General features: G+C 49.8%; 2 protein-coding genes across 4 annotated transcripts; one reads left to right on the plus strand and one right to left on the minus strand.

Annotated features, from left to right (window-relative positions):
- Window positions 1-208: 208 nt before the first annotated feature.
- On the minus strand, window positions 209-17042 carry Ndufs2 (NADH:ubiquinone oxidoreductase core subunit S2). Of its 3 annotated transcripts, XM_030253424.1 has the most exons (14): window positions 16574-16748; window positions 12350-13038; window positions 11447-11553; window positions 6303-6493; window positions 4630-4750; window positions 4066-4253; window positions 3871-3948; window positions 3643-3728; window positions 3301-3420; window positions 2496-2625; window positions 1962-2057; window positions 1713-1796; window positions 629-686; window positions 213-443 (listed from the first exon to the last, which is right to left on the minus strand). In XM_030253424.1, exons 2-14 carry the CDS (start codon window positions 12442-12444, stop codon window positions 406-408), a joined length of 1392 nt encoding a protein of 463 aa, XP_030109284.1. In that variant the 5' UTR covers window positions 12445-13038; window positions 16574-16748; the 3' UTR covers window positions 213-405. The 3 variants fall into 3 exon arrangements, with proteins under 3 accessions (NP_694704.1, XP_030109284.1, XP_030109286.1); NM_153064.5 differs by lacking the exon at window positions 16574-16748 and having other exon boundaries at window positions 209-443; window positions 12350-12478; XM_030253426.1 differs by lacking the exon at window positions 12350-13038 and having other exon boundaries at window positions 16574-17042.
- Adamts4 (a disintegrin-like and metallopeptidase (reprolysin type) with thrombospondin type 1 motif, 4) lies at window positions 15485-27623 on the plus strand. The gene is made up of 9 exons (NM_172845.3): window positions 15485-16825; window positions 17893-18216; window positions 18443-18575; window positions 19249-19419; window positions 21504-21790; window positions 21884-22070; window positions 22311-22486; window positions 23075-23250; window positions 24108-27623. Exons 1-9 carry the CDS (start codon window positions 16205-16207, stop codon window positions 24532-24534), a joined length of 2502 nt encoding a protein of 833 aa, NP_766433.2. The 5' UTR covers window positions 15485-16204; the 3' UTR covers window positions 24535-27623.
- Window positions 27624-27752: the final 129 nt, after the last annotated feature.

The following is a 27752-nucleotide window of genomic DNA, read 5'->3' on the forward strand; positions in this document are numbered from 1 at the left end:
TACCCATTTGTCATTTGAGTTAGCAGTTTTATAGATACCAAGAGGGTCGGAGCAGGAGGAAGTGAGGGGAAAGGGGAAATGAGGAATGGAGAAGTGGAAAGAGTAAGACTCAGAGAGGGGGGTGGAGATCAGCTGGGAAAATTAAGATCTAAGTCAGAGAAATACAAAGTGAAAGGCAGCAAGACACCAAGAAAGACACATTACAAGCTGAGCTTAGGGGCCAAAAGGTGGCTAATTTAATATAATGTCTCCTTTTCTAGTTCATGCACAGAAAGCCTGCGCAGCTAAGTGCGAGCACGTGCACGTTTGTTTACACACACAGAGACACACAGCCTTGTCTCCCACCAGACACAGGCCTCGAAGGAGCAGCTGACAGGCAAGGCAGCTCGAGGGTGGTGCTTTCGCTCATCGGTCTATTTCTCCGAACACAATATCCTGGGTACCTAAAAGGTTAGAGAATGAAATGTTATCACCAGAGGTCCAGAGGACATTATGATGTCCAAGAAACTCCGGCCCAGAGGCCAGGACACAGTCTATGCTGAACAGGAAGTGTTTGGTTTTTGCTCCCATACAGAATCCCAAACCCCTTGTCTTAAACATCTTGCTATATAATAAAAAGGTCTCATACCTATGATGGCCACGACATCTGCCAACATGTGTCCCTTAGACATCTTGTCCAAACCAGCCTGCAGAAATGGGGGTGGCAACAGTGTAAACCCAAGTCTGCAGAAAAGAGCTCTTAAAAATCTCACCCAAAGGCTGGCCGGCGTGGGAGTATACACGGTTAACCTTAGCACTGGGGAAGGCGTTCATGAGTTTGAAGCCAGCCTAGTCTACATAGAGAATTCTAAGCCAGCCACAGACCTTGTTTCTGTCTCAAAACAAAACAAATCAAACACCACCACTACAAAATCCTCAAACTGGGCACAAGAGCTCATGTCTGTTATTGTAGCACTTGAGAGTCTAAGGCAGGAGGATGACCGTGAATCCAAGGATAGCTCTCAAAGGGTTCCAGGCTAATTTGGGTTATGGAGCAAAACTGTCTTAAACAAACAAATGAAACAAAACAAAGCTTCACCAGGAGTTGGGTGTGGAGATTCAGACCTGTGATTCTCACACCTGGAGGGCTAAGGCAGGAGATAGTAAGTTTGACGCCAGCCTTGGCTACATAGGGAGTTCTAGACACCATAGGGCTGTATAGCAAAGTCCTATCTCAAAAGAGCCAGGTGCTGGAGAAATGGTCCGGCATCTAAGAACATGTACTGCTCTTGCAGAGGACCCAGGATTGGCTCCCTAAACCAACAGCAGGAAGTTAATTGGTTGTCACTTATAACTCTAGCTCCAAGGGATCTGATGTCCCCTTTTAATCTCTGCAGGCACCTGCTCTCATGTGGCATACATATATAAATAGACACACAAGTAAGTTAAAAATAAACACTAGTCGGGCAGTGGTGGCACATGCCTTTAATCCCAGCACTTGGGAGACAGAGGCAGGTGGATTTCTGAGTTCGAGGCCAGCCTGGTCTACAAAGTGAGTTCCAGGACAGCCAGGGCTACACAGAGAAACCCTGTCTCAAACAAACAAACAAACAAACAAACAAACAAACAAACCCTAAATAATTTAAAATGATAGCGGAAAAAGAATAACAATACTCAACCAAGGTCAGTAAATTATTAATGTGCTGCAGTTAGAATCACTGGGATTGTCTTACCAGGTGGGCAAAACCGGGAGCCTTGATCTTACACCGATAAGGGCGGCTGCTGCCATCGGATACCAAGTATACCCCAAACTCTCCCTGTCCAAGGAAGAAAGTTGGATGCCCCATTAGTAGGAAAGGCTCTCTCCTATCAAACCCTGTCTGGCTTCCCTTTACACCTCTGTGAGCAGTGAGGGAGTGCTTCGTTCCCTGTCTGCCTCTGGCCACCCACAACCCAGAGGCTCCCTCCCCCGCCCCCCTCACCTTAGGAGCTTCAATGGCAGTATATGTGGCTCCTGGAGGAACTTGGTAGCCCTCTGTATACAGCTTAAAGTGATGAATTAGTGACTCCATGGACGTCTGAAGGAAGGAAAAGGAAGCATCAAGAAACCAGATCCATCTGGCTGCTGGTGGTGCACACCTTTAATCCCAGCACTTGGGAGGCAGAAGCAGGCAGACCTCTGAGTTTGAAACCAGCCTGGTCTACAGAGTAAGTTCCAGTACAGACTGGGCTCTACAGAGAAACCCTATCTAAACAAAACAAACAACAGAAGGAAACCAGATCCAAGCTCTAGCCTTGGGCTTTCCCCTGAGAGACAGCAATCTCTACCTTCAGAGAGACTATCAGCCCACATGTAGGTCAGGGAGAGTAAAGGTGGAATATACGGTGAGCGCTCGCTGTGAGAGGCTGAGTCTTAGCAAGTTAAACAGAAAAGTGGGATTTAATCCGAGCTCCATTCTCCGCGGCTACCGGCCCCTTGCAAAGACCCCCCTGCTCTTCCCTCCCCTGAGGCCAACCTTCATCTCTGCTCGCTTCGGTGGGGACACTTTGGCGTCATCAACCTTGATCTCCCCGGGAGGCATCTTGTTCAGACACTGCTCAATGATTCGCAGGGACTGGCGCATCTCCTCCACACGACACAGGTACCTGAAATGATGAGACAGACTCAGAACAAGAGAAAGCAGACCGAGGGGTGAGCAGGAGTCTGGATGGAAGCCTCGGGAGACCTGAAACATGGTCAGTAAATGGTCCTCAGTTTCCCCTGGCACAGTCTCTCTGCTTGGCATGGTTGCCCATACACATCCCGAAGTGCCTGGATTCTACTGGTAAGTCCTTCTCCAAATCACCTCTCTCTCTTTTCTTTCAGAAGGTGGTCTGTACTTTCCCTCCTTACCCTCACTCAGAGTTTGGACTGCAGAGTAAGGGAGTTGAATGGAAAGATAAACAAAGAGACCGGCAGCAGCAAATCTTACTCAGGGTCAGTAAACAGGAAAAGCGCTGGGTCAGAAGGCTTCGGACTCCAATCCAGACAGGCTAATCCCTAGCTTATGCTTCAGCCTTCTCGGCTACAAATGCAGTCCAAACTAGTTCTAAGATAGCATGGAGGCACACGGGGTGGGGGTGTGGGTGTTGGGGAGAAACTGGCGGTCTGATTTGGTATATGTGGTGGTGAGGGGCACACTGGGGCACACTGGGGATTGTGACTGCTAAAGACACACTCTACCAAGTCTAACACATTCCACGGGCTCCTACAGATACTAGGAAACAGAGCTCAGAGAAGTCAGGCAGGAATGAAGAGCTGAGCCATGATACGAATCTTACCTATCGTAGCAGTCCCCTCGAGAACCGATAGGAACATCAAACTCCACCTGGTCGTAAACGTCATAGGGCTGGGTCTTCCGCAAGTCCCACTGGATGCCTGAGCCTCGGAGCATCACCCCACTATAGGGCATAATGGGCATAGGACCGTCCTCCGCAAGAAAGGACACGCATGCCTCCCACCTCCCTCCCACCCCCCACAACAGAGGACATGCATGCCTCCCATCTCCCTCCCCACATCTGGCTATGGAACAGAAACTCCAGGCATGGAGAGGACAGCACCAAACACACCTGAAACAAGACACTGGGCTGTACACCGGGCTGTACCTCTACGGCCTCTCCTACCTGAATCCATAGTTAAGTGCGTCTTCCGCTGTTACAACCCCAATGTCGACTGTCCTATTTCGCCAGATTCTATTGTTGGTCAGCATCTATGGACGGACAAGTCCAGTGTGCTGATATTCTTCGTGACAATCTCTAAACGCCTCTGTACTTACGCTCTGCTGGGTACTAAAACCCCACCAGCCTTTCTGGGAGATAAAGGTATCTTTCTCGCGTCGAGTTCTGTCTCACCTCCTCCACCTCATCAATCCGAAGAGAGAAGTTCTTGGAAAACTCATAAATGTCATCCAGAAGCCCAAGAGGTAGGTCCTAGAAGCCAAGTGGTGATCCTGTCACAGCACCGCTTCTCAAAAGGCCAGAGCTCCGGCAGCCCACACTGCCCTCCAGTGGTGGCAGAGGAGAGAGGCCAGAGAGCAGCTCACTCACCTGGTGCACTCCTCCAGGTCGGATATACGCCGCGTGCATCCGGGCCCCAGACACCCGCTCATAGAACTCGAACATCTTCTCTCTTTCTTCAAACATCCAGAAGAAAGGAGTCATGGCACCGATGTCCAGGGCATGTGTGGTGACAGCCATGATATGGTTTAAAATCCGTGTGATCTCTCCAAAGAGCACTGTGAGACGGAAAGACGGGGAGTGATGGAAGGGGCTGGAAAGATGGCTCAGCGGCTGCAGAGAAAGGCGTTTGCTAACAAGTCTGGAGCCCACATGGTAGGTAGGAAGGAACCGACTCCCCAGAAGCTGACCTCTGACCTCCCCACACACGCCTTGATGTATACTGTTTCACATTTACGCACACACAGTAAATAAACAAATATATATTATCATGGGTGTTTTTTTTTTCTTTTTCTTTTAAAGAAAGAAGTATGTGGGAGCCGAGGGCTCATCGTACAGATCATTCTGGGTAGAATCTGGAATCTAAACATCACAGTTGAGTCCAGGGCACTTAAGATGCCCGTGTTCGACAGTGGACAGCAGAAATAAACATACCTCGGATCCACTGTGCCCGAGGAGGAGGTTGGATGTTTAGCAACTTCTCCACAGCTATCGAATAGGCCTGTTCATTACACATCATGGACACATAGTCCAACCGGTCAAAGTATGGAAGGGCCTGGGGAAACAGGGCATCAAGGTCACATCTAACAGACCAAGGAGTCCACTGCTGCTAGAAACCTTCCTCATGACAGGCACTCAAAGTTAGTGCTTACCTTTAGAGCCTTCAGCTAAGCAGGATGAAATGTCCCCAAAATCACTACCATGATGATTTAAGACTAGCGTAAAATGTTTACAAACCGACTATCTAAAATGATTGGAGATTTACCATTACTTTGATTTATCATGTTGACAATTTCCATTGTAAAAATACTCTTACCATGGCCAAATTTTAAGTTATCAAAATGTAACTAAACACACCCTTGAAACACACAGCCCAAAATCATACAGTATCTTCTGGATACAGATCAACTGTGTCTATGGGTTTGAGGCCAGCCTAGTCTGCTTAGTGAACTCCAGGATAGCCAGAGCTACATAGTAAAACTTTCTCTCAAAACAAAATGGCAAAACTACACATATACAGAGAAAGAGAGACAGAGACAGAGACAGAGAGACAGAGAGAGAATGTATAATCTAATTTCTAATAGTAACTTCAGCAACTAAGTCATAACATTTCCTAAAATTGCATCCTCAGCCTTCCAAGCCCGTGTAAGTTGACTTCAGCACGGAAGCCTTTCAGAGAGCGCCTTACACTTCTTTCTCCTCCTGGTCCCTTAAATCCGAGACTTGGAAGGGGAAAGGGAATCAGGTTTATAGTAACTTTAGCCCAGAATGTCAAGAAAGCTAAGTCCCAGCTGCCTACTAAGTCAGGACCAGCTTCCAGGAAGAAGGCGGGGTTAAAATCCTCCCTGGGACAGCCTGTTCTGGTCCTGGTGTCACTAGTGACGCAGGACGATGCTACAGGAGTTAACCCATGAAAGCTGGGACCTAAAGCCACCACTGCTTTGGCTCCCTGGAGGAAGTCACAGAGCTGAAGTCACAGAGCTGGGTCTAAGCCCTTTATCCCAGGGCCTTCCTTCATAACAGTAAGAAAAAGAAAAAGAAAAGAAAACAAAACAAAACAAAAAAACCAACCAACCGACAAGCAAACAAAAACCACCTTTAGAATCTATTCCAGATCCAACTCCTTCCAACCCGACCTTCAACTATTTAGGTCACACAGTTCTTCTACGACGGCAAACTCTGTCACAAACCTCCTCCGGTCACTCTGACTCACTGAGTGTTTTGAAAACAAATCAAGAGAGTGGGAAGACACGAGAATCAGCCATTAATCTAAAAGAGCTGACACCTCATTCCCCCTTCTCTGCCCTCCGGGACACTCGCTTTGACGCACTCATAGTTGAGGAGGGAAACTGAGGCACTAGAGCAATGATAAAAAGCCAGAAATCAGACAGAGAGAAGCTGGCAGGGGCCCCCAGGTGTAAGGTCAGGATGCTGAAAGAACCCATCCAGCCCCACATCCTTTAGCACCTTCTCCACACTCCATCCAGCCCTGCTAACCTCAGAGCACTAACCCCCACCACTCCCCGCCCTGAAGCTCTGGGGCAGCAAACCCATCAGGTCTCAGCCCTCCCCGGCTGCCATCAGCAGGCCCCTGGTCACCTCCACACCTGCAGATAGGTCTTGTACTCAATGAGCTTCTCCGTGCCTCGGTGCAGGAGCCCGATGTGAGGGTCACATTTCCGCACCATCTCTCCACTCAGTTCCAGCACGAGTCTCAGGACTCCGTGGGCTGCTGGGTGCTGGGGCCCAAAGTTCAGGGTCATGTTGGTCACCGCTTTTTCCTTCAAAATGTCCACATCTGAGAAGTGGAAAATAAGTCAGGGCCAAATGATAATTCCCTTGGGGATCCCCCTGGTACAGCCTCTGGCCCACCGTTCCATCCCTTGTTAGCACCTTCACTCCAATAACTAGGAAGATGGCTAACAGGTGGAAAAACGAAAGGAAGCTCTGATCATTAAGTTCATGTTACAGGCCCCAGGGTGGTGGTTCTCAACCTGTGGGTCGAGACCCCTGTCAAGCACCGCTTTCATGGTCACCTAAGACCATCAGAAAACACAGATATTTACATCACAATGTATAAAAGTAGCAAAATTAGTTATGAAGTAATAGCAAAAATAATTTTACGGCTGTGGTCACCACAACCTGAGGAAGTGTATAAAGAGCTGCAGTGTTAGGAAGGCTGAGTCACTGCCACACAACATCTTTTACTTTGTTGTTGTGCTGAGGATAGAACCTGGGCACAAGCTCCACCCCTGAGCCATCCCCCACCTCCTCCTCTCTCAGACAGGCCCTCACCAGGTTATCCAGGATGGCCTTGAACTCACTGTTGTCTACACTAGTGACAACTGTGCCTCGGCCTCCTGAAGAACTGGGCTTACAGGCCTGTTACCAGGCGTGGACACTATTCTTCTTCTGTGTTTGTTTGTTTGTTTGTTGAGATAGGGTTTCACTACTGTAGACCCAACTGGCCTGGAACTCACTATGTAAACCACAATGCTATGAATTCAGAGATCTGCCCGCCTTCGCCTCCGAAGCACTGGGACTAGAAAGGCATGTGCTACCACAGCTGACAAACACTTACTAGTTTCATTTTTTAATGGGTATGTGTGTGCCTGAGTGTTGCGAGCCGTCCAGCGGCTCACAAGGACCGGTATACCTGAATGGCAGGCCGGCGCTGAAAGAGAGGGAAACTAGGAGACGAGAGAAAGATAGAACCAAGACAGTGTTCTGATCAAGGTTCAAATTTTTAATGGCGGACACGCTTTATAAAGGAGAGGGGAAAGTCCATTCCCGCCAAATCATTCTTGGAGCCCAGCTGCAAGTGACCACGTGTAGGCTTCAGAACAGCTAGGCAGCAGGTGGCAGCAGTGGCAGTGGCAGAACAATAGAGTGATCCAGGGAGGCAGGCTCCACCCCAGGTGATCTCCTTAGTGGCAACAAAGTCAAGCCTGGCTCAGCCTGCTTCAGGCTTATGGGAGGCTACACCTGCGTGTGTACATATGTGTGCCATGTGTGAGCAGGAGCCCACAGAGGCCAGAAGACATCAGATCCCCAGAACTGGAGTTATAGATGGCTGAGAGCCAACGTATGGGTGCTGGGAATTGAACCTAGGTCTTATTCAAGAGCTCTAAACCACTGAGCCTTGCCTTCTTACCTGTAAGTATCATGATATATCTAAATGTACCTGATAAATGGACAATCAGTGAGAAATACACTCTTAAGTTCAGCATGGAAGTGCATGCCTTTAATGTCAGCACAAAGAAGGCAGCGGCAGGTAGATCTGTGAGTTCAAGACAGCATGAAAGAGAAAGATTACTACTAAATGACAGGGCTGTTCACTGTTTTGAGACCGGGGCCACCTCAAACTCACTACCACTATGCAGTTGAAGGTGGTAACCTTGAAATTCTGACCCTTTTGCCTCTGCTTTCTGAGCACTGAGAAGTCCAGGTTATGCCATGCTGGGTATCGAATCGAACCCAGGACCCTGTGACTGCTAAACCAGCACTCTACGAACTGGACTACATTCCCAGCCCAAAAGGCAAGGTTGTTTTTGTTTGTTTTGTTTTTGGCTACAGGGTCTCTCTACAGAGTTCTGGCTCTCCTGGAACTCACTATGTGTACCAACCTGGCCTCAAACTCAGAGACCCACCTGCCTCTGACTCCCAGGTGCCGGGATTAAAGGCATATGAGAGCATGCAGTTTTTACCCTCAAGAAACCGACACTTTTGAGCCAGGCGTGGTTGTTGTATTCTTAGTGCTCAGGAGGTGGAGGCAAGCACATGCTTGGTCTACACGGTGAGCAAGGCTCCAAACCAGCCAAGGCTACATGGCTATATGGTGAGAAGCTATCTCAAAAAATTACATAAACAAATAAGAAGAAAGAAAATTAGACTTTAACTTGTAATCAATTACATGTGAAAACTAGAAACAGATGAAATTTGTAAGTTACCAGGCAGGGTTTACTGGGTCAGGCATGATGATGCTGCCTTTACTCCCAGCAGTTGGGGCAAGGGTAGAGGCAAGTGATGTAAACCCTCTCGAAATGCCCAAGACCTAACACAAGACAGAGCTAACCAAGAGTGATGACGATAGCCGGGTATGGAGGCATACACCTTTGATCCCAGCACTTGAGAGGCAGATGCAAGCTGATCTCTGTGAGTTCGAGGCCAACCTGGTCTATAGAGTGAATTTCAGGACATCCAGAACTACAGAGTGAGACCGTATCTCAAAAGGGTTGGAAGAGCAATAGAAAACGGACATCAGGAGTGAGGACGATGGGATTTTAAACGGAAGAGCTGAAGAAATGGCTGACAGCTGAGAGCACCTGCTGTTCCTGTAGAGGAGTCAGGTTTGGTTTCCAGCATCCTACACAAGTGGTTCACAACCACCTACAACCCTGTTCTGGGGGATGTGATGCCCTCTCCTGTTCTCTGTAGGCAACTGTACACACACAACCGTCCTTATAAAACAGCCTGGTTTGGGCTGCAGAAATGGCTCAGTGGTTTAGGGCATTGACTGATCTTCTAGAGGTCCTGAGTTCAATTCCCAGCAACCCATGATGCTCACAATCTGGTGTGCAGATATGCATGAAGACAGACCACTCATATACATAAACAAATCGTTTTTTAAAAGCTGCCTGGTGCTGGGCGGTGGTGGTACATGCCTTTAATCCCAGCACTTGGGAGGTAGAGGCAGGCAGATTTCTGAGTTTGAGGCCAGCCTGGTCTACAAAGTGAGTTCCAGGACAGCCAGGGCTACACAGAGAAACCCTGTCTCGAAAAACCAAAAAAAAAAAAAAAAAAAAAAAAAAAAAGCTGCCTGGTACATGTATGAACAGGCAAAGTCATATATATATAAATATATAAATAAATATTTTATTTATTTACATATATATACATAAATAAAATCTAGGGCTAGAAAGATGTCTCAGTTGGTAAGAGCACTTGCTGCTCATGCAGGATATTCACAATGAATGAATATCATTCAGGATATTCATGGTTCAGTTCCCAGCACCTACATGGTGGCTCACGTTGGGATAATTTCTTGTGCTGCACTGTAATCATTGTATTTCTGCACCCAGAAGAGATTTACGTGTAAGCCAACTTTGGTGTTGTCATTTTATGAAGCATTCTCTATCGCAGTGCTTCTCCATCGCCTTCTGATTGGTTTAATAAAGAGCTGAACAGCCTATAGCAAAGCAGGAGGGGACAGGCGGAAGTTCTGAGCAGAGATAGAACTCTGGGAAAGAGCCAGAGGTAGGAGATTCCTTGAATGGGTACAGAACGGAGTAAGAGGAAACTAACGGCTCACACACAGCAGAACTTAGATTAGAGTAAGTGGGTTAATTAGATTATATGAGCTAACTGGGAAATCACATCGCTAAGGCCTGAGCTATAATAATTGTCTCTGTGTCATTACCGGGTGGTTGGCGGGCTGAGACTCTCCTGTGATGGACTGATAATCAGTCATAACTTTAGTTACAGAGAGGATCTGACGCCCTCTTCTGAATTCCATGGGCACCAGACACACATGTGGTAGGTACATAATCACACACAGGCCAAACACCCAGACACAGACAGATACATCTAAAGAGACTTGTTTTTAATTAAAAAAAGAGAAATGATGGAAAAATCTACATGGTTTGGTGACTTATTGGACAGATGTGGAGGACAAGAGAGAGAGAGAAAAAAAAAACAAGATGACTAAATGGTTTCCATACCGAAAAACAATCTGGGTACCACTGATAAAAACCAAAGTAATCCCAGCATATGGAAGGCTCAGGGATCCTGATTGAGGCCAGACCCTGTTCCTCCTCCCCCACCCCCTACCCCCGTGTGTGTGTCTGTGTGTGTGTGTGTGTGTGTGTGAGAAAGAGAAAGAGATGCACATCTGGTTCCCGTGGAGGGCAGAAGAGAGCAGCAGACCTCCTGGAACTGGAGTTATATAGATGGTTGTGAGCGGCCATGTGGGTGTTGGAAACTGAACTCGGGTCCTCTCAAAGACCAAGTGCCCTTAACCATTGAGCCGTATCTCTGTCACAAGACCCTGTTTCAGAGTATGAAAAACAAAAGAGCTAAGTTATCGTGACAATTTTAGAATTTGAGTTTCTTTAAAAAAAAAAAAAAACCACAGAAATATTGTAGGAATGTGCTTTCGTTTTAATCCCAGGTGTGGGATGTGGGCTGCTTCGGACTGTCTGCAGCAGCTGACTATGATTTGCCTCTAGCAGAGGCGTGGTTTTCCCAGCTGCAAATAGTTTCTGTGTGACACTTGGAATTCTTAACACTTTTCAGGGGTATATAAACACCCCAAGAGGCGGGGTGGTAGCGGATGGGTACTCGGGGGTGTGGGTTGGTTGCAGTTTTTTAGTAGCTGTGCTCAAAGAAGAAACAAAAGGAAAGAAATTAGATTTAGGGGTTGGTCTCTCTCTCTTCCCCCCCCTATCTTTCGTTCTCTCCTCTCTAGTGATAAGGAGTGAAATAGGGGAGGGGTAAAGAGGAGGGAAAAGGAGAAGCCACAAAATAGCAGACCCGCTTGCTACACTAGCCAGGCAGCGGTGGCGCAGGCCTTTGATTCCAGCATTTGGGAGGCAAAGGCAGGTGGATTTCTGAGTTCGAGGACAGCCTGGTCTACAGAGTGAGTTTCAGGACTCCCAAGGCTACACAGAGAAATGTTGAATTAAAAAACAAACAAACAAAAAACATCAGCAAAGATTTCTGACAACTTGAAACAGCAGCTCTTAGCACTCACCATTCCAAGGAGGAGGTTTCCAGTGGGCTGTTTCCTTGGAGGGGTACATGACAGCTCCCGAAAACTGCTCTGCCCATTCAATATCTGGCTGCCACTGCCGAGCACCTCTGGGGAATTAAAGATAGATTCTATACACGGGGCATGAGCAGTATGTGTGGTTCTTCTGTTCCAAGTCACTTCTCAAAACACGTTTTGGAGATTATAATGGAATCACAACATTTCTCCCTTCCCGTCCAGCCCCCCATATGCCCCTCCCCACTCTCCTTCAAAGTCATGGCTTTTTTTTCACTAGTTGTTATTGCAGGCATACATATATTTGTATATACATATATATTCCGAAACATCCTATCCACTCTTATGTGAGCCCGAAGAAGGATGGCCTGAATGGCAGAGCTGTGTTCTTCAATGCCAAGTCACTGACACATATATCTGGGACATACAAAGCTGGGGTCGAAGCTGCTTCCTGAATATGAATGTTGAGAACATCATGTATGCATGGTAAACCTAAGATTACTAAGAGACAGGGAGTATGGAAGGCGGGAGGAGAGAGGGAAAGAGCATAGGCGAGCAAAAAAGAGGGAACTGGGGAAAGAGGGCTCAGAGAAGAGGGGGTCTCCTTCGGATATGGGAGGTACTCTCTAGCCATTCATCTGAAGGGTAGGATATTTCATCCCACATATTTCGCTTCTGACAAAAAAATAAAAATTCATCTCCCTTATTTCCCATCCTTTGCCACAGGAGGCTGGCTGCACCTAGGAACCTAGGAAGAAATCTGGTCTGCGTGAGGAGGGTTACAGGCCTGGGTCATTCTCTCCTCAGGGGTCACAGAGCCCTTGAAATGTCCTCAGAGTGGAGACATTGCAGTTCTGCAGAGACCGCATGTAGGGACCGCCTCCTCCTCACCTGCTGGGCTGACTTGGCAAGCGGATCCCAGACCCGGGCCGCAGCACCGGGGCTCCGACCCCACGGAGGCAGCGCAGCGCCCTCAGGGCCGCCATCTTTACCGGGCTGCAGACTGTAGGAAGGAGAGCCGGGCGGAAGTCGCTCCCGCGCGCCCCCTGGTGGGCTTCCCTTCTTATCGCCACAACGGAGTCCCCATCTTGGAAGCTGGCAGGGAGGTCAATTGCGAACGGAACAACATCCGGATTCCGCTTCTCAGCTTCACTTGCGTTTCAATAACGACGACTGCCGTCATCTTTAGTAAGGGCGTCCCTCCCACGGCTTCTCTGGGCGTGAGAGATTTACTGCTCTCTCCTGAGGCAACTTCGCGCAGAATCCAGCACTTCCCGCTAGGTCCACGCTCTGCACTCGAACTTTCCTTAGAAACTGCGCTCCCTCTAGGTCCCCTACGCACTCTCTGTATGGGCGTTCCTTGACTATCTTACCATCTTGGTCAGTCTCCTGCGGTAGTCCTGCTTTCCGACAGAAGCCCCCAAGTTTTGATGACTATCTCTTTACTACGAAATCCAAAAGTGTTCATTTCCAGAGGTCCGGAAACGGGCTTGTGTGAAGGGACTCAAGTGCAGATGGGCAAGTCACAACAAACGGGAATTCACAGCCAAGGCCACGAGCGGTGGTGGAGCAAGGGGGCACTTGGTGCAAAGATAAGGAAGCAGCAATTTACAAATGGGAGGGGAAATGCTCTGACAGTGACTCTTCAATCCCTGCGATGCCCAAGTCACAGACTCAGGGAGCACCCTTAGCAATACCTAGTAACCCGCCTCCATCCTGGACGGTCTTACGTGCCACAGTCTTCCTCAGACGTATCTAATAACATAGACATGTAATAATTCCAGGACTCTGAGCCTAATTTTGTATGGACAAAGAGTTTTCCTGCCCTGGAGACTGATTTTTGTCTTTTTGTCTCCAAGCCCGGCTCCAGCTGGGCCACCCACTCTTTGAGGTTCTCCAATTTTCTCATTGGAAAGAGACCTCCTCCACATCTCCCCCAGACAGGGTCCCTGGGACATAGGCCACCAGCGGTGCAGCTGGGTGGAGCAGACAGACCAGGGGAGTGGCACCGAGCATTCTTTGTTGCAGAGGAAGAGGAGAAAGCCAGATTTCTAGGCTAAAAATTGACCTAATGGGAAGCATACCAAAGGGTGGGGCCAGAGATCCGTTGGCTGTGGGAACTGACCAAGACCTGGTGTAGACAAGGTGGTCCCCAGAAAGTCAAGGCAGAGGCTTGGTCCCCTTACCCTCTACAGCCACCTCTCCTTTTCTGGGCCTTTCTTCCTGAGATATAGTTTAAACACAAAATGTGGTGATGATGGGAGGGGGGGTTCCTCATTTTTGTGTTAATCCATCCTATGTGAAGTCAAGACAGACTCTAGCTTGCTTAGCCCTGGGGGTAGTTCAAGCAGGAACTGGGATGAGAACTCTTGGGGGGCTACCTAGGACACTGCATCTTTTGTGCCTTCTCCTTCTGCCAGCACCCCCCTCCCCACGTGCTGTAGCTGCCACTCTGTGGCCCTTTGTCTTTCACTGCTTAGTCACACTCTTTGTTCTCAGCTCAGATGGGGGGATGGAAAGGGGTAATAAGAGTATCCTGGTGACAGCTCCTCTTGCCCCTGTCCCTTCTGGTCCCTCATCCCTTGTGTGATTGACTCCTCCTGCCTCAGCCCCTCTGCTCAGGACCAGGGAGGGTCAGGGCATGTGATGGGTCAAGAGGTGAGACTGGAAATCACCAGAGGGTGGGTAGTTCAGGAAGTGATAGGCACCAGGACAGGTATTAGTGACGGGAGCAGGAAGGGAGGGGGAAGAGGAAGCATTCTGAGGAATATGATGTGGGGGACAGGAGCTGACCAGGCAGAGAATGAATAAGGGGACAGGGGCAGGGGAGGTGGGGCTTCTCTGGGAAAGGGAAGGGACTGCTGAGTGTACTCTCCTTCCTGGGGATTTCCTGGGGAAACAAGTGGCCATAGGGTGGAGTGAGCAGAAATTGCCCCGCTCCTGAATGCTTCATTTCCTTGCCTTGAGAGAGTGTGCTTTGGTTTCTTAGTCCCCCCCAGTTCTGGAAGCAGAAGAGTCATTAGTTCCCTCCTCTAACACCCACACACATACACATACTGGTCACTATCCCCATCCCAGGTTCTCTCTCTCTCTCTCTCTCTCTCTCACTCTCTCTCTCTCTCTCTGAGATGTGTGTGTGTGTGTGTGTGTGTGTGTGTGTCTCCTCCCCTCCCCCCATGGGAAATGAGGAGTCAAAGATTACTAGATATTCCAGGAACTATTGGATTTGAAAGGTGGGGTCAAGGAAGTAGCAGAGATGACTTCTGGGTGAGAGAGAGAGAGAGAGAGAGAGAGAGAGAGAGAGAGAGAGCGCAGGTCTTGTCTAGGTGAGGGTCTGGCTGACTTGAGGTAGTGGGGGTGTGCTGGGGTAGCTGGGTGTGGGTAGGAACGGGGCCAAGAGCCTGGGGGAATCTCCTGGGAGCTGAGCCAGGGAAATGGGCACTCAGGAAGTTGGGGAGGAGGAGGCCTAGGGTGGAATGGCTGTTCTATGCTTTAGACGCTGGGGTAACTCGGGGGGGGGGGGGGGGCTTCAGAGAGGGAGGGAGGGAGAGAAGGAGAATGAATGAGAACAGACCTACTCTGGATGTTCCTCCTATAAAAAGACAAGTAGTTAGCTCCTCCTTTTCTGTCTGTTTCTTTCTTGTTTCCATTCTAACAAAGTTCTAACAGCTGTCTCCTTGCCTTCCTGTGTGTACCACCTCTTCTTCTCAGTGCCTTGGTCCCATCCTCTCTTCTTTCTCTCCTAATGTTTTCTTACCTGTTCACCACTTCCTTTTAAACCCAGACAGCTTGGCTCTAACAGATTAGCCTCTGGGGTAAAGGGTAGCATAAATGACTTCCTCAAGGAAGTGAGGAAGCATAGGCTAGACCAGGCTGGATAGGAAGGACCTGAATTCTCCCAGGACAGAGTCTCATCTGTGACTGCTGTCCAGACCCTTTCCCCCAGTCCTGACCTCCCCTGGGGCTCTGTCCCACAAAAAAAAAAAAAAAAAAAAAAAAAAAAAAAAAAAAAGACCGGGAAAGAGACAGCTGAGGGCTGATGGTGGGATTTGGGAAAAAAGATGTGTCATCAGCTGGCTCAGTGCCTTAAATGCATCTGCTTGCTAGAGATTCCCTTCCCCTGGGCAAGTCCCTTCCCTCCCCCCCCCCTTCTTTTTTAAGGAAAAAAGAAAACCACTAAGGTCTTTGGGAAGCAATGATACATCCTCCATCCTTCAGAGTCCCAGTGACCAAGCTTCTGGCTGAGTGGCTTACAGATCTGCCACTCACACACAGAGGGCGGTTCTGGATGCTTAAAAGAGCTGGAGGGGAGAGAGGCTGGGGAGAACCCGGGGAAGACCCACAGATACACAGAAACGAGAGAGACAGAAGAGGAGAGAGACAGAGACAAAGAGACAGCAGCAGGAGGAGGAGGAGGAGGAGGCAAAGACAGGGCGAGCACTGAGGCAAAGCCAGACAGCTGAGCAGAGGGAGAAGCCAAGGAGTCACAGACAAAGACCTGGGACAGAAAGGCAAAGGAGGAAGTTTTGGAGCAGAAAGAACCCGTGGGCACTTTTCCTGAGCCCAGGGGCTGTTTTCTTTTTCATCTTCTCTGAAAGTCCCTAGCCCATTTAAAAACTTTGCCTCAGATTTTGGCACAAGCCCCAAAGCCCTTCTGGCTTTAACGAGGAGCCTTCCACAGTTAGGGTGTGGAGCATTTTGGTGCCGCAGATGGCCTCAATCCATCCCAGCTGCAGCCCGGGTACCATGTCCCAGATGGGCTTGCATCCCAGGAGGGGCTTGACTGGGCACTGGCTGCAAAGATTCCAACCCTGCTTGCCGCTTCACACTGTGCAGTGGCGGAGGCTGCTGCTGCTGGCCTTCCTCCTGTCCTTAGCGTGGCCCGCCAGCCCCCTCCCCCGGGAGGAGGAGATCGTGTTTCCAGAGAAGCTCAATGGCAGTAGCATCCTACCTGGATCAGGCGTTCCTGCCAGGCTGCTGTACCGATTGCCAGCCTTTGGGGAGATGTTGCTACTAGAACTAGAACAGGACCCTGGGGTGCAGGTAGAGGGTTTGACTGTACAGTACCTGGGCCAGGCACCTGAGATGCTGGGTGGGGCAGAGCCAGGTACCTACCTGACTGGCACCATCAATGGAGATCCGGAGTCGGTGGCATCTCTGCACTGGGACGGGGGAGCCCTATTAGGGGTACTGCAGTACCGTGGGGCCGAACTCCACCTCCAGCCTCTGGAAGGAGGCGCCCTTAACTCTGCTGGGGGACCGGGGGCTCACATCCTACGCCGGAAGAGTCCTGCCAGCAGCCAAGGTCCCATGTGCACCGTCAAGGCTCCTTCTGGGAGCCCGAGTCCCATTTCCCGCAGAACCAAGGTAGGCAACTCTGGAGATCATGCCCCGTGCCCGTATCATTCCTCCCGCCATGTCTGCCCTACTGACCCCTATTCACCCTCTCTCCTCCCACTTCCACTTGCAGCTTTCCAACTTCTCTCCTTCTCTCTGCCTTTCCCATCTCCACTACCCTTTCTTTGAAAAATCCTGGCTACTCCCTGCTTCGGTCCTTTGCTTTGCTCTGAGGATTCCCTGAGGTAGGTCAGATTCTCTGGGCCGGAATGACCTCTCCCCCTCTCTCCCCCGCCCCTTCCTGGCCCTGGAGTCTCCTGCTGACACAGTTCCCAGCAGTAAAGCTCTCCCAACAGCCTGTTGGCCTAGGCTCTTTTCTCTGCCCCAGTGATTTTTTACCCCCACCCCCAGCTACAGGAGTAAAATTTGAGGCCCGGGGGATTGAGTTTTTGGCTTCTGATGTTCCGTTTAAAATTGTTCTGGTAAACTGCAAACTAGGGCAGGAGGAGGCTGGCATCCCATACCTCTGGGTCAATCTTCTTCCCACACTGTGGGCTGACTGCAGGGCTGCCTGAGGCACTATCCTCCCTCCCTCCCACTCCTGGTCTCCCCCCTTCTTCTCCCCCCACCCTTCCTCTAGCTTTAATCCAGACCAGACACTCCTTCCACACCCGCCACGCTGAGATCTGGCTGTGGCCCTAGCTGCTGACTGAATTGTTCCTCCAACCACACAGTGCAGACACGTCGCCGCAGCTCAGCCTCTAGTCCTACTCCCACAAGCCCCGCCACACTTGGGGACCCTAGCGCCCCTCCTCCCTGAGTCAGTCCCAGCTGCTTTTCACCTCTGGGGCCCACTTAGCCATGAAACGTGGCAAGCCTCCTCTTCTTCCAGAACGACAGCTGATTCTTCAACATTACCACAAAAACACTGGGATTTGGGGTTAGGGGGAGGGCCCAAACCAGTCAGTCACTTCAGGAATCCTGAGGCACACGTGAGGGCCAGCTAACTCGGCTGAATTCTAGACCCCGGAATGAAGGGAGGTGAGAGAGATCTCAGGACCCTCCTCTCTCTCATTTTTTTTCTTCTTCTCCTCAAGCGCTTCGCTTCTCTGAGTAGATTCGTGGAGACACTGGTGGTAGCAGATGACAAGATGGCAGCATTCCATGGTACAGGGTTAAAGCGCTACCTGCTGACGGTTATGGCAGCTGCCGCTAAAGCCTTTAAACACCCAAGCATCCGAAACCCTGTCAACTTGGTGGTGACGCGCCTGGTGATCCTGGGGTCCGGCCAGGAAGGGCCCCAAGTGGGGCCAAGTGCCGCCCAGACCCTACGCAGCTTCTGCACCTGGCAGCGGGGCCTCAACACCCCTAACGACTCAGATCCTGACCACTTTGACACAGCCATTCTGTTCACCCGGCAGGTAAGGCCTCAGTCAGCACCACAGGAAAGGGACCACAACCCAGAGAGAGGCACAACCACTCCACGGGCCATGATGGAGAAGATGCCCCTGGAGTTACACACGAGCCTGGCGCCAGCCGCACAGCCATGGGGTGTCTATGTGAGCCCTGACCGTGCTGGCCCCAGCGTCTAGTTCCTTGCTAACCTGGATATCAGCCCTAAGCATCGTCTGTGCTCCTTCTCCACAGGACCTGTGTGGGGTCTCCACTTGTGACACCCTGGGTATGGCTGATGTGGGCACAGTGTGTGATCCAGCTAGGAGCTGTGCTATTGTGGAAGATGATGGGCTCCAGTCAGCCTTCACTGCTGCTCATGAACTGGGTAAGGAAGCTCTGGGGCAGTGTGGCACCTGAACTGGATGTGAGGGGGGCTGAGGATACTCTAATGATATAAGGGGCTCACTAGAGAACAAACTGAGGTACCAAGATATCTTCCTTCCCAGCCCTAAGTCCAGGGTCAGAAGCCCTCTGTGCTCTGGGTGCAGACAAGCATAGATTCTTCCCCCCTCCCCCCAAGACAGGGTTTCTCTGTGTAGCGCTGGCTGTCCTGGAACTTACCCTGTACACCAGGCTGGCCTCTAACTCAGAAATCCACCTGCCTCTGCCTCCCAGGGACTGGGATTAAAGGCATAAGCCACCACTGCCCGGCTCATGGATTCTTCTAGTAAATAAAATAGCAGGTGGAAACTTACTTTGAACTGTATGCACATACATGAGTATTCATGTTTGGAAGGGGCGAGAGTAAGGGAATAGGAGTGGAGGATTGGGAGTGTTAGCAACAGTGGAAAGTAAGCAGAGAGGAGCCTTTCCTTTGGGGAAGAGAAGATAGGGCAATAGGGGCTCCACATTGAATCTTCAGAGAACCACGAGGGGATCTGAGAGCGGGGCAGGGAAGGTAGATCTGATCATCGACAGCTGCACCCAAGTGTATGATGGAGCCCTGGGAGGACACGGGATGGACCCTCTAGATGCCAGCAGGACCTTTTCTCTTATAGGCCATGTCTTCAACATGCTCCATGATAACTCCAAGCCATGCACTAACTTGAATGGGCAGGGGGGTTCCTCTCGCCATGTCATGGCTCCTGTCATGGCCCATGTGGACCCTGAAGAGCCCTGGTCGCCCTGCAGTGCCCGATTCATCACTGACTTCCTGGACAATGGTTATGGTAAGCTGGTGACACCTTTCTCAGAGTAGAGACTTAATTCCTGCCCTCTCTCACTGGATGCTTATTTCTGGAATATTCTCTGTGGGCCACACTGAGTCCTCCATGTGTGTTCTATCTGCTGTATGTAATGGGGTAAGAAATGCTGCTGCCTTGGTGTGGTTCCCACTCCCTATGACAACAAATAGCACAGATAAGGGGGTGAGGGAGCTTATATTGGCTCCACACAATTAGAACTGACCCTTTAAGGGCCAGCACTGTCCCAGATTGAAACGGACTGGCTATGGATCAGTTGACCATCTTGCCACTCAATAAAGTGTGCAAGGCTGCAGAATGACTATCTCCAGACAAAAGTTCTTATTTTATTTTCTGTATGTGTGCATACATGCTTGCCGGGGCCCTTGGAGGCCAGAAAGGGGGTCTTGGATCCCCTGGAGCTCGAGGCAGTTAGTGAGTCACTTGATGTAGTGCTGGGAACTGAACTGGAGACCTCTTCAAGAGCTCTTAACTGTGGAGCCATGTCTCCAGCTCCCCAAAGCAGCTGATTAGAAGCAGTCTCAGGAATTCTATAGATGGGCATGGTGGCACATCCCTTTAATCCCAGTATTCAGAGGCAGAGGCATCTGTGAGTGTTTGAGGTCAGCCTGGTCTATGTAGTGAGTTCCAGGACAACGAGGACTATATAAGAAGACCACATCTCTAGAGGAACAAGAGAAAGAAAGAAAGAAAGAAAGAAAGAAAGAAAGAAAGAAAGAAAGAAAGAAAGAAAGAAAGAAAGAAAGAAAAGAAGGAAGAGAGAGAGAGAGAGAGAGAGAGAGAGAGAGAGAGAGAGAGAAGGATTGTGCAGAGATGCTATGAATGGTGGCATATGCCTATAATCCTAGCATTTGGGAAACGAAAGCAGAATTGCCACATGGCTTCAGGCAAGCTTGGGCTGTGTAACAGTGAGCTCCAGGCCATCTGGGGCTATAGAGTGAGACTGCCCTCAAGACTCCAAGTAGGGCTGGCAAGATGGTGCAGCAGGTTAAGGCACTTGCTGGCAAGCCTGAGAGTCTGACAACCAGGTTTCAGGTTGTCCTCTGACTTCCATACATGGGCAAACTCCCTTCTCCTGAATGTGATATATAAGTGAATGTGATTTAAAAAATAGTTTTGAAAACCCAAATTCTGGGGCGGGAGAGATGGCTCAGCAGTTAAGAGCGTGACTGCTCTTCTAAAGGACCTGGGTTCAATTCCCAGCACCCACATAGTGACTCACAACCATCTGTAATGGGATCTGATGCCCTCTTCTGGTGTGTTTGAGGACAGCTATAGTGTACTCATATACATTAAATAAAGAAAAAAGAAAAGAAAAGAAAACCCAAATTCTACTAGTTGTAGAAATTTTCAAACCCAATCTGGGGTTTCCACCCCACCTTGAATATTCAGTTCCCAGTAAATGACACATACAACTTTATATTTATAATAAGTCATAATCAGCACAAGAGCTGAGCAGATATCTATCCTCTATGCTAATGTGCCTGTTTCCCAACCAATAATCCCACTGTATAATTTACCATGTTTGTCTGGGCTGCTCTTAGCCAAGCCACATGGCCATTATTTCATGACTCATGAATCCTCCTCCATTCTTCACCTTCTCTCCCTCCTGGTTCTCCTCTGGCTCCCAAGCCCAGAACCCTAAACCCCACCTATGTCTCTTCTGCACAGTTATTGGCTATAGGCCTCTTTATTACCAATCAAAAATAACTTGGGGGCAACCAGGTCTTGAGGAACCAGTATTAGCATTAAAATACAAACAGCATCAGGCCAACCCACTACAAGTAGTACAACCCACGACGACATGATGGTGGTGATGATGGTGGTGATGGTGATGGTGATGATGATGATAAATTCTGCAGTGGGTAAGACCAGGTGGAAGCACTTTCCGTTCCTACGCCGATTGAGTTCTTGGTTTACATGCAGACATGTGGCTATAAGTTACTTCACTTCTCTGTGCTTGTAGTTAGCTAGTAGGTAACTTAGATGTAATAGCAGCCAGTACCCCACAGTAGTGTGATTAGTAACTTTGTATGTTAACCCCCTTTCAGGGCACTGCCTCTTAGACAAACCGGAGGCTCCCCTCCATCTACCAGCGACTTTTCCTGGCAAGGACTATGACGCTGACCGCCAATGCCAACTGACCTTCGGTCCTGACTCAAGCCATTGTCCACAGCTGCCACCGCCCTGTGCTGCCCTCTGGTGCTCTGGCCACCTCAATGGCCATGCCATGTGCCAGACGAAGCACTCACCTTGGGCTGATGGCACTCCCTGCGGGTCTTCACAGGCCTGCATGGGTGGCCGCTGTCTGCACGTGGACCAGCTCAAGGACTTCAATGTGAGACCTCAGGGCATGGCTTGGGTAACAGGCCTAGAGAAAGGACTGGCCCTAAGCAAGGCCTAACCCCATCTCCGTTCTGTGCCCTTGCAGGTTCCTCAGGCTGGAGGCTGGGGCCCCTGGGGACCATGGGGTGACTGCTCCAGGACTTGTGGGGGTGGTGTCCAGTTCTCCTCCCGGGATTGCACGAGGCCCGTCCCCCGGAACGGTGGCAAGTATTGTGAGGGCCGCCGGACTCGCTTCCGCTCCTGCAACACGGAGAACTGCCCACACGGCTCAGGTGAGGGGTGTGAAGATGGGAGCCCTGGGAAGGGGTGGTGGACAGGAAGGATTGTGTCTTGAGTCCTGGCCTAAGGTGCGGATTGTGTCTTCTACCGGGGAAATTATCTTTCTAGAACTATCCCTGGAAATCTGTGAGGGAGAGATGCCAAGATGGCTAAAGTTCTGAGGGTCTAGGTGGAAGGGTGTGTGGGATGGTGTGAGGAGAGAGAGGCTCAGACTGTTTGCTTTATGCCTGTAGCATTGACCTTCCGTGAAGAGCAGTGTGCTGCCTACAACCACCGAACCGACCTCTTCAAGAGCTTTCCAGGGCCCATGGACTGGGTTCCGCGCTACACAGGTGTGGCCCCTCGAGACCAATGCAAACTCACCTGCCAGGCCCGGGCACTGGGCTACTACTACGTATTGGAGCCCCGGGTGAGGACCAGAGACCTCGGGGAGGAAATCCTTGACTGGATTCTCCGCTCTTTCACTTTTGACTCTGTCAAAGTATTGGTCCCCTGACAGTCAGTCCCTCAGTGGATAGGCTTCCTGAAGACCGCTAACTCGTGGACACCCCTTTTGTATCACAGAGTGGCAGGTTCAAGGGGAAAGAAGCCCTAGCATCTTTGGACGCCCCTGCCTTCTCCAGGAGGCTATACAAAATTATTCCTGCAAGTTTGTTGCCCCCTAGTGGCCATTGGCAGCTGCACCATTAAGTTTAGAGTTTGGTGCTGGGACTAAAAATCCTGGCCCTCTCAATTTGTGATATTTCTAAACCTCAAAAGTTCACCCTTAGAAATTGTGAGACCTAAAGCATTTTGTGCTTCACCTGATGCATAGCCAGCGCAAGAACACTGGTTACGTGTATCATTATTATCCTAGTAATCCCATACAGCGGAAGTCTCCCCTACATCTCTCCCTTTCCTGTGATTTTCCGATTTCACCTTCCAGATGTTTTACCTTACAAACCCCTGCTGACTTAGCAAGAACTCTAATTAACAATATCCCTCCTTCGCTCCTCAGGTGGCAGATGGGACTCCCTGCTCCCCAGACACCTCCTCTGTCTGTGTCCAGGGCCGCTGTATCCATGCTGGCTGTGACCGGATCATTGGCTCCAAAAAGAAATTTGACAAGTGCATGGTGTGCGGCGGGGATGGCTCTCGCTGCAGCAAGCAGTCGGGCTCCTTCAAAAAATTCAGGTCCTTTCAGTAGTTCTTGTCTGCTCTGTTCTCCTGGTCTAGTCTTGGGGCCCATTGCTTTCCTGCCCACTCAGCACTTTCTGTAGTCTCAGGGAGAGACAGATGAGTAGGTGGTTACAATGCAGCGCTCCACATGTTGAACACAGAGGGCACGAGAGCTCTTGAAGGCATCAGGGAAGGCTCCCTTGGGCGGTGACCTCTGAGCGAAGAGTAGGAATTGGACAGGCCCCAGGGAGGCCAGGACTGGCAAGACATTCAGTAAGCAGTAGTGGGAGTCAGAGAGAAGGTTAAGAAAGGTACACTTGCTGGTAGCTCCTTTCTAGGGTGGACAGATAACCTCATAAAAGCTTGAAGAAGTAACCTTGTCTTAGGGTTTCTATTCCTGCACAAACATTATGGCCAAGAAACAAGTTGGGAAGGAAAGGGTTTATTCAGCTTGCACTTCCTCGTTGCTGTTCATCACCAAAGGAAATCAGGACTGGAACTCAAGCAGGTCAGGAAGCAGGAGCTAATGCAGAGGCCATGGAGGGAATGTTACTTACTAGCTTGCTTCCTCTGGCTTGCTCAGCTTGCTTTCTTATAGAACCCAAGACTGCCAGCCCAGGGATGGCACCACCCACAAGGGGCCCTCCCACCCTTGATCACTAATTGAGAAAATGCCCCACAGCTGGATCTCATGGAGGCATTTCCTCAACTGAAGCTCCTTTCTCTGTGATAACGCCAGCCTGTGTCAAGTTGACACACAAAACCAGCCAGTACAAACCCCTAACACATACATCCACACCCAGACAAACACAGTATGGCCAGCTGAAAGGATTCAGGCGATGCTGAGTTCTTTATTTACTTTTTCCTCACAGGTATGGATACAGCGATGTGGTCACGATCCCTGCGGGGGCCACCCATATCCTTGTACGGCAGCAGGGGGGGTCTGGTCTCAAGAGCATCTACCTGGCCCTGAAGCTTTCTGACGGTTCTTACGCCCTCAATGGTGAATACACGCTGATGCCCTCCCCAACAGATGTGGTTCTTCCTGGGGCAGTCAGCTTGCGCTACAGCGGAGCCACAGCAGCCTCAGAGACACTGTCTGGACATGGGCCGCTGGCCCAGCCCTTGACGCTGCAAGTCCTGGTGGCTGGCAACCCACAGAATGCACGTCTGCGGTACAGTTTCTTTGTCCCGCGGCCAGTCCCTTCAACACCACGCCCTCCTCCCCAAGACTGGCTGCAACGCAGGGCAGAGATACTGAAGATCCTTCGGAAGCGTCCCTGGGCAGGCCGGAAATAACCTCACTGTCCCGGCTGCCCTTTTTGGGCGCCGGGGCCTCGGACTCATCTGGGAGAATGAGCAGGCTTCTGCAACTGCCTCCTGCTAAAACACAGTAGGGAGGTGTAGAGGGTGAGATCTGCCTGCCTCACTGCCCCAAACCGCAGGCTGGCCCTGCCCTGGCTTCCTGCCCTGGGAGGCAGTGATGTCTTGGTGAATGGAAAGGGGCTAGGTGACAGTACCCTATCTACTAAACTGCCCCCTCTACCCTGCAGGTCACAGGAGGAATGGGGGGAAGACAGGGTGGGTCCTGGGCCCTAGTTGTATTTATTTGGTATTTATTCATTTTTATTTAGCACCAGGAAAGGGGACTAGGGTCTTGGGGAAACTCACCCATTATAGCCCTAACCTAGCTATGAAATCCAGGGTGTTGGTGACAAATATGAGTGGTGTGTGTGTGTGTGTGTGTGTGTGTGTGTGTGTTTATGTATGAGGTACAACCTGCCCTGCTTTCCTCTCCCTAATTTTTTTTTTTTTCTGGGAAAAGGAAAGTCAAAGGTAGGACTGCCTTCAGGGAGTAAGGGATGATTGTGTTTTTAAATTGAAGTTTGCTATTTATATGCTCTTTTTGGAGTCAGACAAATGTGGGTTATATTCTGGCCCCGCATCTTTGAGCATTAGTTTTCTCATGTGCCAATAATAATCCCTTAGAAATTGGTTGTAAGGATTAAATGATGTTAATAAAGAACTAGCATAGAGCCTCTCACTCAGTAGGTGCTCAAGGAATGGCAGCTGCTGCTCCTGTGGTCCTTGTTCTCCCAGTCACCCTCCACAGAGGCTCTGCCAGGCACTCGAAGTCCACAAGGATTCATGTCACTTGTGCCTATCTTTAGTCCCAGGCTCAGGACCTTCGGTTGGCAGGACCCTGTTTAGGATTTGGAGAGAGTTCAGACTCTCAGATGGCCATCTTGTCTATTACTTCTGTAGGCACGTAAGCACCTGCAGCAGACATAATAAACACTTGGCAAAGATAGTCAACAAGAACATGAAGGTACAAGAACAGAACCCAACAACTCCCTGGACACAAACAGGAGCTTAGTTGTAAGAATGGCGGAAGGGGCAGAGAAGGGATGATGTAATAGCATCCTGGCATTCCAGGAGCTGGTGGATCTGAACTTGAGTTAGGGTTCAGCATCTTATTACCTGGGTGATGTTGGGCAAGTGCTGATAAGTGACCTTGGAGTACAAGTCTGTGGAATGGGGCCAGTAATAACTGCTCTGACAGCATTGCTCTGTGCTCAAGGATTTTCAAACAGTAAAGGCCGTTGTAACAGGAGAGGTGACCTTTGTGGTGACAGACTGGGACAGTGACTCCAGAATCAATCAAAGTAAGCCCAACCAACATCTAGGAATGGAATTCAATGAGAGGAACAGGATGTGGTCTGGTATTGCCTAATAATCAACAAAGCAAAGCAAAGCCAAAAAAAAAAAAAAAAATCCTACAAGAGTGGAGCCATCTGTCAATCTGTCCAGTGGTGGCGGAATGCGAGGACCAGCACTGGCTGAAATGGATCTCCCTTCCTTGAGGGGTAACCTAGTCAGTCTTATGTGCGTCAGGGACTGGCGAAAGTGTCAGTGGAGAATTTCACATGCTAAGTGGCAAATGCAGAGCTTCTAGGATTGTGGAAGGGACTGAATGCTGAGGTAGGAAGGAGCTGTAGGTTAGGAAGACCCTGAGGTGAGGGTGGACTGTGGAGACACTAAAGGCATCTTGCTCTGCCAAAGGAGAGTAGGGGTGAGAGGGGGAGAGGCAGGCACAGAGGGCAAGGCTGTTTGTGTGCTGTATTCATTGGGACCAGGCTTGGCTGGTCAAGTTCTAAACGAGGCAGGGCAGAGCGTTGTAGAGTGCTCTGTGCCTTACACCAGCAAGCACAGTGGCTGCTCTCTCTGCAGGCTTGAGGGAAGGGCTGGCTACACTCCTCTCTTTAGCGTGCATTGCTCTCACTCCCATGCTTGCTCTCTGATGTGGGCCTTGTGGTGCTTCTACCAACCAGGCAGGGGGAGGCAGCAACAGGACAGTGGCATCTTCAGTTGCTTCATCTCAGTGGTAAGATTGGACCAACAGTATGTTTATGGAACTTAATACTATGAACTCACGGTACAAGCAGAGCTTTGTTGAAGTGAAGGTAAAACACAAATGATATACGGCCGTGTCCTTAAAGAGCTCACACTGCATCCTGGGGGAGGGGGGAGGTTGTGCAGCACATGTCCACAAAGAGAGTCAAGGGTCAGTCTGAGGAGCTATAAGATAAAGGCAAAATGGACTTTGTGAAGCTTGAGCCTTGTACCTGAGCACCAGGGCTCAGGAAGGAGGAACGTGATTTGGGCTTTGGGAAGTGGGTCATTATGGTAACGCTTCTCACATTTCTTTGAGGTTCTTGGCAATTTACTTTGTAAGTCACTGTCATATGTTATTTTAAAGAAAAACCACTTTGTTCACCAGGTAGGGTTCTTACTGGCACGAAGAAATTTTCTCCTTGGGAGGTAGAAACAGATGGGTCGGAATTTCAAGGCTATCCTCCGTGGCAACATCATAGCATAAAGGCCAGTTTGGTTACATGGAACTTTGTCTCAAAAGAGGAGGGGGCTGGAGAGATGGCTCAGAGGTTAAGAGCACTGACCACTTTTCCAGAGGTCCTGAGTTCAATTCCCAGCAACCACATGGTGGCTCACAACCATCTGTAATGAGATCTGACGCCCTCTTCTGGTGTGTCTGAACACAGTGACTATGTACTCATATAAATAAATAAAATCTTTAAAAAAAAAAAGAGGAGGAGGAGGAGGAGGAGGAGGTAGAGAATTTTGAAGGCTAGAGAGATGCTCAGCCGTTAAGAGTACTGGCTGCTCCTCCAGAGAACCTGAGTTTGAGTGCCAGCACCCATACGGCAGCTCACAACCATTTGCAACTCCAGTTCCAGGGAATCAATACTCCCTTTTGTTCTCTGTGGGTACTTAGGCACGCACGTGGTGCATAGACATACATGCAGACAGAACACTGATATCCACAAAGTGTAAATAAATAAAGAAAAATTAAAAAACATTGAGTTTAATGGCCACTTCTGTGATGATTGACTGATTGATTGATTGACTAATGGTTGGTTGGTTGATGAAGTGGGTGGGTTTGTATAGTGAAAGAGGGTCAGAGACAGTTAGCTCTTCAAAAAGATGAGTATCCCAGT

Source organism: Mus musculus, chromosome 1 (assembly GCF_000001635.26).
Source record: "Mus musculus strain C57BL/6J chromosome 1, GRCm38.p6 C57BL/6J".
Taxonomy (NCBI): domain Eukaryota; kingdom Metazoa; phylum Chordata; class Mammalia; order Rodentia; family Muridae; genus Mus; species Mus musculus.